The 13,727-nt window shown below is 42.8% G+C and overlaps 1 protein-coding gene across 4 annotated transcripts in view; it reads right to left on the bottom strand.

Moving 5' to 3' along the window:
- The window catches only part of SOBP (sine oculis binding protein homolog), a 157,606-nt gene extending 144,700 nt beyond the window's left edge, over positions 1–12,906 (bottom strand). For 2 of the 4 annotated variants that reach the window (XM_058307224.1, XM_058307225.1), the window contains exon 1: positions 12,220–12,906. In XM_058307224.1, coding sequence (XP_058163207.1) covers positions 12,220–12,315 — 96 coding nt within the window. In that variant the 5' untranslated portion in view covers positions 12,316–12,906. Of the gene's footprint in view, positions 1–9,438; positions 9,521–9,549; positions 9,662–12,219 lie in introns of those variants that run through there. The other 2 variants (XM_071218615.1, XM_071218616.1) reach the window with 2 other exon arrangements.
- Between the last annotated feature and the right edge of the window lie 821 nt (positions 12,907–13,727).

The raw sequence follows: 13,727 nt of genomic DNA, 5'->3' as shown, positions 1-13,727 counted from the left end.
CTTACAAAGGGGAAGTCATGTTTTAGCATACTCTTCTGTAAAGTCTATATCCCACACTTACACAAAAATATTGAAAGGTAAAGCACAAAAACAAAAGAGAAGAAAAGACATTTAAAATGAAAACAATCTTTTTGTGTCTCAGCTTAATGTCAATTAGAATTGCTTTCTGATTCAGGTGTTGTTTCTTAACATGATGCTATCTCAGAAAAGCAAAACTTGGGAAATGGATGTGGCTCAACCAATTAGACTCCCATCTACCATGTAGGAGGTCCAGGATTCGATGCCCAGGGCCTCCTGATGAGGGTAAGCGGCCCACACGACGAGCTGGCCCACACGGAGTGCCGGCCCAGGTAGGAGAGCCACCCTGTGTGGGAATGCCGCTTTGTGCAGGAAAGCCACCCCACGCAGGAGTGTCAGCTTACGCGGAGAGCTGGCACAGCAAGATGATGCAATGAGGGACACAGAGGAGAAAATAAGAAGATGTAGCAGAACAGGGGAGCTGAGGTGGCACAAGAGAGTAATCGCCTCTCTCCCACTCTGGAAGGTCCAAGGATCGGTTCCCGGAGCTGCCTAATGAGAATAAAAGCAGACACAGAAGAACACACAGCAAATGGACACAGAGAGCAGACAATGGGGGGAATAGGGGGAGGGTAGAAATAAATAAAATAAAAATCTTAGGAAAAAGCAAAATTTCAATGAGTTACAAGCGTCTTCCTCTTTAATTTTCCCTTTTGCAAGAGTATTCTTTAAAAATCAATGCATAATTTGCTTTACAAATTTCCTTAGTGACAGATTCTGTCTCCAGGAAATCAATAGTCACTATGGTTGTCTTTTGTGTGTGGGGGGGAGAGAGGTACTCAGTCACTTGAGCCACCTCGCTCCCTGGTTCGCTGTGAATCACATTTTCTTTCATCTATATCTCTTTTTTTGTTGCATCACCTTGTTGCATCAGCTCTCCACACAGGCCAGCTCACCTTCACCAGGAGGCCCTAGAACCGAACCCAGGGACTCTCATATGGTAGATGGAAGCCCAATTGCTTGAGCCATATCCACTTCCCTTTTGACAAGTAACATTAATGTACCTTATAGCTTTATTAGCTAGCTCAAATTTTGGATAATGCAGGAAATCACTTTAAGACCTTTAAATCAATACATAAATGTAAGCTACTATTATTATCGATATCACATTTTCAAAACAATGGACATAATTGGACAGTTTTAAAGCTTCAATATCAGGTGACTATTTTTTATTAATTTATCAACTGCTAGATCTGGAAAGAAGATGGGAGACTATGTGAATTAATGATTTGAAGGTTCATGTGTGCCTTGAAGCTTCTCTGCCTGGCAAGGCACCATGAGTCTCCTAGAGAGAGCTAGGAAAAGAATATATTCTAATGCAAAGAATCTTTTATTATTCTCCTTAGAAAATGTCATTTCTGAATTACTGGGATGTATCACTTATATATCTGAAACTAAAGCACCAAGGCTAAGCCAGAATGTATACAGCCTCAGCCTGTTCTCTTGAATTTCATGACTTGAGATTTCAGCAGGAGTTGCACAAAAAAGAAAAGTCCGTAGACCACTGATGCTACAAAAACAAATCTGGCATTCAAACCACCTGCAGGATGCTAAAGGTTTTGCTTTAGGACCCACTTAAGCTTGAAACTCCAACTGGGTCAATCTGTGATGGTACAGTGCACCAGCAATTAAAAAAAAAAAATCTAGTCAGATTGATTCAGTGCTACCATCCACAAGGCCAACAGTCAGCCCCATCAAGCTTTAGTAAGGCATTTATTCTCTCTGATGGCTGGTAGTGTCCACATTAAATAGACATTCTTCTCATGAATGCACAAAGATGATATGATCAATAGGAATAATAAGCTCGGCAACTCCAGGAATACCACTGAGGAGGACTGGACTAAATGCTATTTTTCTCAATCAAAAAAGATCCCTTTAATGAGGCATTATTCTACCCATATACCCAGTTTCTTTCACTGAGCCGAGTGCCTGACTTGAGAAATGATAGTCGCTAATCACACAAACTGAGGTCCCCCATCAGTGGGCTGGCAGCAGAAATCTCCAAGGATAAAACTAACACCTTGCATCGAAAAACCAATTCCCAAAAGCATTAAAAGCAAGTTCAACCATCCTTCTGGTCAGTGGGCTGTTTGCCCCAATCTTTAAGAGAACTGTGCCAACAAGACAGAAAATCTTTTGCGTTGTAACTCCTGGCCACTATTTCTAGTTTTGTAGACCATTTGTATCTGGATACTTCTTTCTCTGGTTCAGTCTAACCTCTGAAGTGACACAAAGACTACAGATGCATAATTCATGGAGCAACCTTCCAACCAAGGATACGGATTTGTTTGTTTTGTCCAGCTGTAAATCCATTCAACCCTTTAGAATCAATCCCAGATATGGGATCCAGAAGTTTCAGACATCTGGGTAAAAACTGAAACTTCAACTAGATTATTACCCTCAAATTCAAATTATTTGGGGATCTTAAGTGTATCACTCAGTTTATATTTGTGCTGAAAACTCAGGGGTTTCATGGAACAATGAATATGAACTTGATCTATTCCATGATTTTCAAGTTATTATAAATGTCAGTGAAAATAAACTCTTAAAGCATTCCCTTTCTTGTCATTGGAAATAAAAATAAACACCTTAATGTTTTGATATATGACTGCAAAAGCAGAAAACAAAAAATTTAGACAGCCTCAAGGTATAAATTTTAAATTTTTGTAGTGCAGCTACAAGAGACTATTAACTCTGTCTCATAAACTAGTGTATTAAGAAACCAAAGAATTCCATGGAATAAAGAATTTAATTTTTAAAAATTTCCAGGTAGCATTTGATGCCAGGTATCATATGGGCTTGTTTTTGTGCTAAACCAAAGTAAATGAAATAGATTTTATGAATTATCATCCAAGAAACAAAACATACTCTAGGACAAATTAATTTAATGTTTATGGCCCACAATGGTTTTCAAGTCCTTCTGGTACAGAATTTAAGCCGTTTTTTGTTTTTGTTTTCATTTTTAGTATTGTTTATCTTAAAAGAGTCAGTCCTTTCCTACATAAGTTTCTTCGTTATAATTTCTTTTTAAGGTAAAAAAATAAAGGTGATAAGAGTTAAAACGCAGAAATATTTTTGAGGTAATGATGTTCAACAACACTGAAACATGCTATTATATCAAGGGAGGCTGTGCAATTTGCTTCCCCAAAAATCTTTAAGAGAAGTGAAGCCAGCACTCAAGAGACAGGGCAGAGAACTGGAGGAAAAAGTCTTTAAGAGACTCTTCCAGTTCTGAGATTCTGTGAAATCAAAGAACATCTGCTTATATGAAAAAAGGAAATACCTTTTGCAAAAAATAACATAATTATAGTGATCACACATCATGAATTTTACTGAACATCCACTATTTCAAATATTTTATCATTGCTTCCATAGACCATCAAAATGTGCCAGAAATTTCAATATTTTGGCATCCAGCTTACATTTTGCAGACTGCCTCTTGCCCTTGGAAGTGGCACAAAAATCCTCTTTCATACCATGTGGTCCAATTTGGGTTTGGAAAATAGGTCACTATAATTATAATGATAACGTCTAACACTCTCATTGCACTTTACATGTGTTTCCACATCCTTTAATTCTCTTGTTCCTTTCAATAAACTTATGCATTAGCCATTTGATTTCCACAATGAACTTTTGGTGAACCTATCTGACGTCCTCATTTTTACAACAGAAAATTACAGCATCAAGAGGATAAATGACAGGCATGAGGGATCACCCAACAAAGTCAAAACTAAAATACTGATCTTCTGGTTCTGGTACCGTAACTCCTCCTGTTATAAATTCTGTGCAATCCAATGTGCCAGCAGTCCCAAAGAAACTACTTTCCTGGACCAAAGAGTTGCAAAGAAATCACACCATAGGTGTCATACTAAGGCTCACTTTCTTCAGATTTGATCACTGACCCCTAATCCCCTTAATGACTTGTATTGTTGGAATGCAGATGCTCAAAATTCACAATTAAAATTTATTCTTCTCATTTTACAATTTTTTGACATCACATCTGACACTCATTGCTTTGCGCTTCTGATACCTAACCCCCTACACCACTTCCTCACCCACTCCAATTTCACTCTCTCAGTTCCAGAGAACCTAAGAAAGAAGATAATCCTAACATTTACCCTAAAAACATGATTTCTTCCTAGAACTAAAAAATAAAAGAATCTATAAAGATAGATGAGAGAGGATTGTGGGAAGATACTGACACACTAACAGGCAGAGCTGAATGCTCTCAGAAGAACAACAGAGAAAGAGTCAAAAGATGTTCAAGGACCTACTTTGGGGGTCAGCAGACCAGGACAGTGCTAGACAGACAAATGAAAAGGCAGGAAATTTTACCATTTCCCCACTCTTCATGAGTTAGCGCTTCAATACTAGCAAAACTTATTTTTGTTGGAACTTAATTCCCAGGACATTCATTAGACACCCTCCTTATTCCAGTGAAGTGCTGTACAAATGTCAAAGTTCAAACTAAGTGATTTTTAATTGAACGTTTCATCAAGCAAATAATCAAAGATGGACTACACGGTACTTTGAAAATAGTAATTAATTATCTCTGAAACACAAATACTGCAAGGTCTTAAAAAATGACTGATAATTTTTTTTTTTTTAATCAGCACACAGTCCTAGAAATAATAAGGTAGATATCACTGATTGGGATTTTTTTTTTCATTCCAGGCCATGCATAACTGAATGCTACTGTGTTTTCAACTTAGTATCCTACCCAAGAGAACAGCAAGTTTTCTAAGAGCTCCCAATCATTGACCCAATGAGAGAAAAATCAGGCCCATCCTCTCCTTTTCCCAAAAACATATTCCCATTTTAACTCTAAGTTCCATTTCTAGTAAAATATGTCATTTAGCCCAGCTACATTATAAGTTACTTGAGGGCAGAAGCCTTTTTACTTTTTATGCCTTACCTAGCACAATGCCTTGCACTTAGAATGCACTAAAAAAAATGTGCTAAAACATTTGGAAGCTTCCATAGAAATCAAAGAAATGTGTAAATACAGAAAAATGATGCAAAATTTTTCAGGAAAACCTGATTTTTAAAATAAAAATAAAGATTGAAAAAAAGCATCATATCCAGTGTTAGTGAGACTGTAAGTAAACGAATGTTCTCATATTATTAGTAACTTAAATTGATACAACCTTTACAAAGGGTAATTTGACCCTATGCTTTAAAAACCTCAAAATTTACATTCTCTTTAACTCAGCTATTTTATTTCTAGGAATTGTAGGAACTATTCTAAGGAAATAAGTGTAAAAACATGCATGTTCAAGAAGGCTTATATCAGTGCTGTTTTCCTAGAAACAAATGTCAAACAATAGGAATTTGGTTAAATAAATTATGGCTTAGTCATATAATGGAACACAATTTTTGCCACTAGATATATGGTACAGATAAATTTTTATTGCAACAGAAAAATATTCATAATATATTAAGTTTTAAAAGGCAGGTTAGTACAAAATGAAACTATTTTTGTTTTTTAAAAACTGTATATCACACATAGAAAAGCATATGAAAAGACATCAAAATGTTGACAGTAATTGTGTATTGTGTCTGGGTGGAAAAATTAGAGGTTTGTTTTTCTTTTTGCTTATCTGCATTTTTCTATTTCTTTCATATCCACATCTTATTTTTGTAAAATTCTCAAAATTGCTTGGTATTAAAAATTAAATAGCACACAGTTTCACTCACAGACAATTATGTCAACCATGTTCACAGTCCTAATGATATTAAAAAGGACCTGATAGTTATATTACTTAACTTCAAAACCTACTGGCACGCATATCCAAGAAAGAGGAGCACATGTGAGATACATTCAAAGGAAAATAAAGCCAGACAGAAAGGCTAGGATCTCTGTTAGTGAAGGTTACATGACATAGAATTATGGTTATTTTTGGAAAATATTTTATCTCCCTTTCCCCTTCCATCTGTTCTGACTGACTTCTGGGGTAGTTTTCTATTAAACATCACTGGACATACCAATAGAGATAAAGAAACGGAATACACAGAAGAAAGCAGAGCCTTGTTCAGAGCTCCAAAGTGAAGCTGAACTTGATTAGTCATCCATTTCTAGCACTACATCTTCTTTAGCTTGAAATCCTTTGAAGAGGGTCACTATGCTACATTTTGGTTTGTTTTGCAGAATCGTTCTCAGCCACAACACAATGAGTATCAGGCAGTACTGAAAGGCAGTGGACATATCTACCCTAACACTAATACCCACTCAGGAGAAAGCCTTGTTCTCATATTGATATATTTTGAATTGCATGGCATATGATAGGTGTATGAAGCCAAAATTGTATGCTTCCTCATTTAAAATAGATGGTGTTTTATTGTTTCATTGTGACACAGAGCAGATAATTATATTCCCCACATTTTAATCTTGCCTGGACATCAAATGTCCTAAAAGGGTCAAACACGTGCTGTGAAATTGTGGATACTGGTCCTCAGGCTGACACTGGCAAGCATGGCAGGTGTGCAGCTGTGTGCAGCTGTATCCTATCACAGCTGCAGAGCTGCCCTAAAACTCACCAACACTCCTTACATTGTTCTCCCTCTGTGCCAAAGCCAAAGCCAAAGCCCCTGACCTTAAAGCCCCACAGAGTCCCACAGGCATTTGGTTATATAAGAGATAGTAACACTCATCAGTCTAGAGATCCTAAAATATACATTCAGTGAATCTTACTTACCTCATGCTTTCATGTGTGTTTACATGTTTCAATTGACACTATCAGAAAAAAAGTACTTTTTTCCCCTTCTCATTCTACCCTGCAATCCCCTTTCTCTTTTAGGAAAGTATTCAAAATACTATTAGCTTGGGAGTATAAATGGAGCTGGTTTCCCATTCCACAAGGGGAAGTTTTAGACTTCAGGGATTTTTAAATGGCCCAGTCTTCTACTACTTCCAATAACATTTTGTTTTTTTTAAAAGAGTATAAAGACTCTTAATAAAAGGGACATTTCCTACAAGCTATGAGGCATCTAATAACCCTAAGAAGACACTATCTTTCCCTGGAGCTCTCCTTTTTCAGAGTCACTTGTGCTTACTGATATACGCCTTTGTGAGGCCCTGTTTTCGACTTTGCTTTAAAAACCCTGTTACCTCTTGGTTTCTATGAGTCTGTCTTTCACACAAGGAGAGTAGGGTTTGGCTTCTTAGAGCAGCACTTGGCAAGCATAGAAGCAGGAAACGCAGAAGGGAATGAGTCTGTCAGACTCATTTTCTTCTAGTTCAAATGTTTATTTCAGATTCGGGAGGAAGTGGAGTGGTTCCTTTCCATTTCCTCGTCTGTGGAACCGGCGAGTTGTATAAGGCTTAGAGCATTACGCTCTACCGTGCATCACACTCACAGGATCATGGTGGGAGAAAGAGCCTCATCCCCCACGGCCCCCTGTTTGAACTGTCTCTGACAGGTTTAGACGGCAGCCTTGATTAGCACAACTGATAGGGATGCTGAGGACAAGGTTGGTGGGCTCAGGATATCCTGTGCCAGCTCCCAAGGGGAAAGGGCCATGTCCCAACTTAATTAGCCCTCAGCCCTGCCACGTGGCATACCTGAAGGCGCTGCTCAGCTGGGGCCATCTAACATAATTTGTGAATGTCACAGTGAGATCTGATCCCACACCCACTTTCTAGGTTCCTCAGACTTACTGTGTCTGACCTCAGGATGGCGTTTCAGTGGCCAAACTTAAAAAAAAAAAAAACATATCTGCTTTGGTAATGAGCTGCTTTCAACCTTAAATGCTCCGATTTTTCCAATCCACACTCTGATTTCTCTAATTTTTTTAAAACTCCAAGCTATTTACCTTACTGCATTCACCAGCTCAGTTCTGCAACTTGTTTTGTTGTCTACGCAACCGACATAGCTCATTTTTTAATGCCAAATGGAGAATATCAGAAACCAAACTAGAAAATCTTGTGGTGCATTTACTACTAAACTCTAACAGATGTGCCTAACTCAGACTGTAAGGATCAGGACTGAAGCATAATTTTAGGTACAAATTACTTGCTAAGAATATTTATAGACAGAAAACTTCAGCAAAGGAGACCCTATGACATTTAACGCAGATTATCCTATAGTTTAGCAACTGATAAAAAAAGCTGAACTTTTAAGTGCACTAACAATAATTTGTTTAGTATACTTTCCAGGGCAGAGTCCTTGATCTAATCACGTTGGTTCTATCCAAGAGTTTTACAAGATAAAAATCTGACTCATTATCTCTAGTCATAGTCATAGTTTAGATTTTTGAGTTGTATCATTGTTTGACAGCCAATGATCACAGTTCACTAAGATCAATGTATACCCTTAAATGCAGCTATATTTACACTTATCTGTATATATCCACTTGTATAAATAAATTTTTCTATATTATATCTACTATATTTCTAAATGAACTCCTGAAACTAATGAACCTTCCATATGTCAGAATTCCTTTGTAAGACCCATTAATTATGATGTGTGTGTAAGCTAACAGTATATCAAAGATACATTACATTAGATACAATCACGAGACTCACTTTAAAAACCAAAAGTACTCAAAATATACATTGCATTGCCATCTAATTTTTTTCAAATTGTCTCCATCAGTTAACAATTAAAACATGCATACTAATTGTAAGTACAGTAAAGTTCACCAGAAAAGTAATCAAGTAAAACTGGGATAAAGGTAAGACGGAAAAAAAAGGAAAGATAAAGAAACATTGTAAAGGTCATAGTGTGACAAACATTTCTACTTGACATTTTCACTGAACTAGACTATAAGAGAGCTATGCCAAGTCATGTATTTTCACACACAGAATTATATTGTATCAAATTTATATTTGTTACAACTGTCACGTACATTAAACCAGTGATAAGAAAAATGTAACTTAATATCTGATCTAGTGAAACAGCAACCAACATTAGTTCCCAGCCACATGCAGACACTCTTCAGTGCCATTACTGGTGTCAGCTAAACCTCAGCTGGTTTGTCTTCTTTAGCCATTTTTTAATAAATACGTGACTATCTCAATTAGGAAATCTTGAAGGAAGTCTCTGTGATGAGGCAATTTTGTTGCTCATCTCAGTGTCCCGCATTTGCTGTACTTAAAATAGACACTTGTACCAATGTCCTTTCTATTTCCCGAAGGGGAAAAAAAAATCACATACACACCAGTCCTTTTTCTTTCTGCTCGCAGCTCACAGAGAAGCAACTCGATCCGACCAGTGTTGAAACCTGAGTAGGTCACTGTACACCACGATAAAATTCCCTAATCCCAGAGCCAAATCTCCCTAAGGGGGGCCTCCTCCTGATCCTCCACTTCCCAGGCTGACTTTTCCATTCGCCCTCTTTTCCCCCTTTCATTTCCCCTACCTTCAAGCCTTGATATGTGATCCACGGTGGGGGCTCAGGTTTCCGTTTTTACAGCTTAGGCCGTGCTAGCTGTATACATTCCTTTCTTTCTGCCGGGCAGTGATTACTTACCAGGGCTTAGTTTACACTGGTCCAGATGAAAGCCGTTCAGATGAAGGCAAACACAGCCAGGCAGCTCCAGCCGCACCGATATGAAGCTACACAAGGCCACATTGTGTTCTCGGTGACATTTTGTTGCACACGTTTTTGCACAGGGCAACCAACTTGTTATGTTACTCTACACTTTAGGTTTAAGGAGAGGGAGGCATAATAATACCATGAGGTTTGGGAAGGGCTTTTGTTGATATTGCTACTAATATTAAAAGCAGAAAAATATTAATGAGTTCAAAATAACCCTTAGACCTTCTGACTCTGAGAAACTACTTTCTAAACGAGGGCTCTTGGTGCCGTTATATTAGAAGAATGCTTTCTAAACAATTCCACTAGAAATGCGATTTCTGGACTAGCTGGCATGGTGTTCGTGGACATGGCTGAAGATTTCAGCCAGGGCTCCCTTAAATTGTTCCAAACCAGGGAAGAAAAAAAAAAATCTTAGCGGCAACTAATTATTTGCCGCGTAAAACTTCTGATTTAATGCTACTCTGGATTAAAATGATGAGGATTAGCACTTCAAATAGTAAGTGGTGATTTGAAAGAAAAATAACATTTTAAAAAGAGGAAATTCTGTGCACCAAGGTTAATTCCATACTTCGTCCTACGGCATTGGTTAAAAATTGTGTAATTTTTCCCCTTCACACAATGTTGTTTTTGTTTCTTCCTCACCAGTTCAGACAAACATCTGTTATACTGTAGAAGGACAACTATCTCCCAAACCACGGAGTGCGCCTGCAGCCAAAGTCAACAACGAGAGCCCCAAGCATCGAGCACAGTCAGCCTTTATATCCAGCCGGGATAACATTTCACATGTTTTGATTAAAATTAGCTAATTTGTAATTCTAGAACCTATGAAACTTAAAAGCTGCCATCCATATAGATCACATTAGGCAGCGTTTTAAAGGGCCAGTGTGCACAGTGATTTCCTAATGGTCTTCCTCCTTTCCCTCCCCCCTTTTAAAATGAAATGGAAAAGTAATTTGGAAATGCAAGGAAGGAGGGAAGGGTGAAGTGAGGAAGAACGGTTATTACAGAATGTTTGAATTCCACAAGGACAACTTCTACTGGTTTAAAAGCAAAACAAAACAAAAACAACACTATCATTGGAATCAATGGTGGTTTCCATCAAAAGGGATGGCACTCATTTCCAAGGCGATTCATCCTTAACTCTCCATTGAACTAATGCTGCACTTCCTGCTTCCAGGCACTCAGTTCCTCACCCAGAAATTTAAAACCCTAATTCCAAATTTTAGCTTGCTACTGAGATTTCAGGCAGGCGGGGCAGCTAAGCATATGCACATACAGGATGCATATTCATGTAACCTTTTCTAAACGCGGCCAACATACAAGGCACACTCATGGAATATGCTTCTTGAATCAAGAAAAACGTCAAAATGCGATCTATTTTTCATAGTTGCATGCCATTTTCATCCAGTTTTTCTTTTAAATACAAAGTTAACCAAACTGACCAAGTCAGCTGGCCGTGTTAGGAATTCTATGCAGGAGATGGGGAACCCCAAGAAGGCTGAAGAATGAAAACGAAGTCCCCGAAACCTGCTACTTCTTTGTAACTCACGGAAGGAAAAAAAAAAAAAAAAAAAAAATATATATATATATATATATATATATATAAAATATATAAACCAACGATTCGTGAAATCAACACAATTAAGCCAACGCTCGGGCAAAAGCAGCAACTCCTTGGAATATGGGGAGGTGGGGCAGTATGAGAGGTGTCCGGAGCTGAGTGGTGTTCTTGTGCAATCGCTCCAACGCGAACAGCTGGAGCGCCAGGCTGCTGCGCTCGCCACCTCTGGAGCACCGCTGGCCTGGCGGGGAGCCCGGTCTCGCCGAGAGGACGCCGGGCTGGCCTTTCAGAACAATGGGCAGGCGCCCGGCGAAAGCCGCCCCTCAGACAGTTATCTTGCAGCGGGGGTTACTCGGGTCTGATTAACTGCGAAGGGACGCAGGCAAAGGCGAGAGGCAAGCGGAGGCCGCAGAGCCAGAGGAGCGGGCGGGGCGGGCGAGGCGAGCCGGCCGTCAGGACGGTCCCCAGACCCTTGCCATCCGGGCCGCAACTCTCCCCGGCACTGACAGCCTGCTTCCACCGTCGCCGCTGGCTACTTGGGGGGAAGCGGGATCGAGGAGCAGGAAGATGAACGGGGGAGGGGGTGGAATTGAGCGCTGCCTCGGCCGGGCTCCTAACTTTGGAGGGATCCTAAGGATGGTTACCCGAAAGGGGGAAAAAACTCTACCGCCCGCTGGTAGAGCCTCTCCACCAGCGCCACCCGCCACTTGGGCCCCCTCCCCCGGCCCTCTCTCCCTGAAACGCGTCTGTGTCAACCTGGGTTTTATGAGGTTAACCTAGTATGTGGTTTACTACTACTACCACCACCACCGCCACCCCCAATTCAAACCTCAGACGGGCAAATCTCGGGGGTTGTCTCTGTTTTGCACCTGGAGGAGGAGCTGAGACGTTCTGGGCATCCTGCAGAAACTGACAAGTGCTCCCCAGTCCCGTTCTCCACCCCCCACCCCCCGCTCCCCGCCCCAAATCCATACAACTGCCAAAGGGGAGAGGGCGGAAGAAAGAGCTCCGACTCCCCAGCCCCCGAGGTCCAAAAATACCTTCATTTCCTCATTGATCTCCCTTTTCACTGGGTGAGCTGGTTTCCTGCTCCTTTTATTTTCCGGAGGTCTCCCTTCTTTCTCCATTTCTGCCATGTTTTTGTGTCTGGTTTCTGTGGAGATGAAATGGCTGCTGCTGCCGCGGGCGGTGGTAGTGGTGGTGGTGGAGGTGGTGGCGGTGGCGGTGGTGGTGGTGGCGGTGGTGGCGGTGGAGGTGGTGCTGATGGTGGCAAAGCTGGCGGAGGTAGCGGGGCTGGCGGGGCTGGGGGCGGGGGGGAAGGCCGGCGCGGAGAAGCGGGGTCGCTTCTAGCGGCGAAAAACGTCAGTGGCTGTCAGAGGGAAAGGTAGCTCGGGGAGTCTCCGGGATGCCGCCGCCGCCGCTCCTGCTCCTGTTGCCGCCGCCGCCGCCGCCGCCAACGCCACCGCCAAGGCTGCTGCCTCTGCCGCCGCCGCTGCTTCTGCCGCTCCCGCCGCCGCCGCCGCCGCCGCCGGGCTGCATCCTCGGTGCCCCGTGGAGTCGTCAGCCATCTTCCGTCGCTCTGTCCGTCTGCATGGGCAAGGGGAACGAGGGCCCGGCGCGGAGAGAGCTGCTCTGGGCGTGCGTGCGTGGATGTGTGTGTGCGCCCGGGAGAGCGCGCCAGCTCCGGCGCCCAGCGCCTCGCGCGAGCGGAGCCGGGGGCGGGCCGGGGGCCGGCGCCGGGAGGAGGGGAAGGGAGGGAGCTGGTTAGAGAGAGGGGCCGGAGGGAGGGGGAAAGGTGGGGGGGGGGGCTAGGACAGCCCCCCGGCTCCCGAGCGGGCGTGGCTTCCACCGTCACCAGATACGCGGATGCTGCGCGGCTCCGGGGACTGCTAGCGGCCGCCTGTTCATCCTCGGCGGGCACCGGCGGGACGCGGCGCCCCTCGCGGCCGCCTCCTCTCCGCGACCCCTCCCCGTGGGCACCCCATCCCCGCCCCCTGGGTTTCGGTGCCCTCTCCGACCCCAGCCCTTCTCCCTTAGGTTTCGGTGGGTTTGGAGTTGTTTTATGATCCCGTGCTAGAAGCTGCTGAAGAAAATGAATGGGAGCGAGGGGAGGAGGTTGGGCCGTGGGAGGGCGCGGGGACCTGAGGTCGTAGCAAGAGTGGGCCGCTTGCCCACGCCCAAGGAAGGCAGACCGAGCGCCCCGCCTCTGGATTGCAGCGCCGGGGTCCCCAGGGGAAGAAAACCACAGCCCTGACCTCCACTCAGCTGTCAGAGCAGAGTGTCCCTCTCCGGGGGCCTCTGCCGCGCGCGTGGAGGCTGGAGGCCCATGGCAGAGGTCCCCGCACCCTGCTTGGCCGGCCCCCAGCGTCGCGCGGACTCTCACTGCGCTTCCTTGGAAGCTTTTGACTTGTTTGGCTCTCAAAGAACCACTTAAAAGTGGGGCATCTCGGCCTAATGAGCCCACCCCTGTTCGTTTTCTCTGAGTCTCTCTGTCTTCCTCTGTCTCTTACTGTTTCTGTCCCTCTCTTACACGAGCACACGCGCGCAC

This window comes from Dasypus novemcinctus, chromosome 11, assembly GCF_030445035.2.
Source record: "Dasypus novemcinctus isolate mDasNov1 chromosome 11, mDasNov1.1.hap2, whole genome shotgun sequence".
Lineage (NCBI taxonomy): Eukaryota > Metazoa > Chordata > Mammalia > Cingulata > Dasypodidae > Dasypus > Dasypus novemcinctus.
Note: the sequence above shows the minus strand (reverse complement) of the source record. Positions and strands in the feature narration are given on the sequence as shown.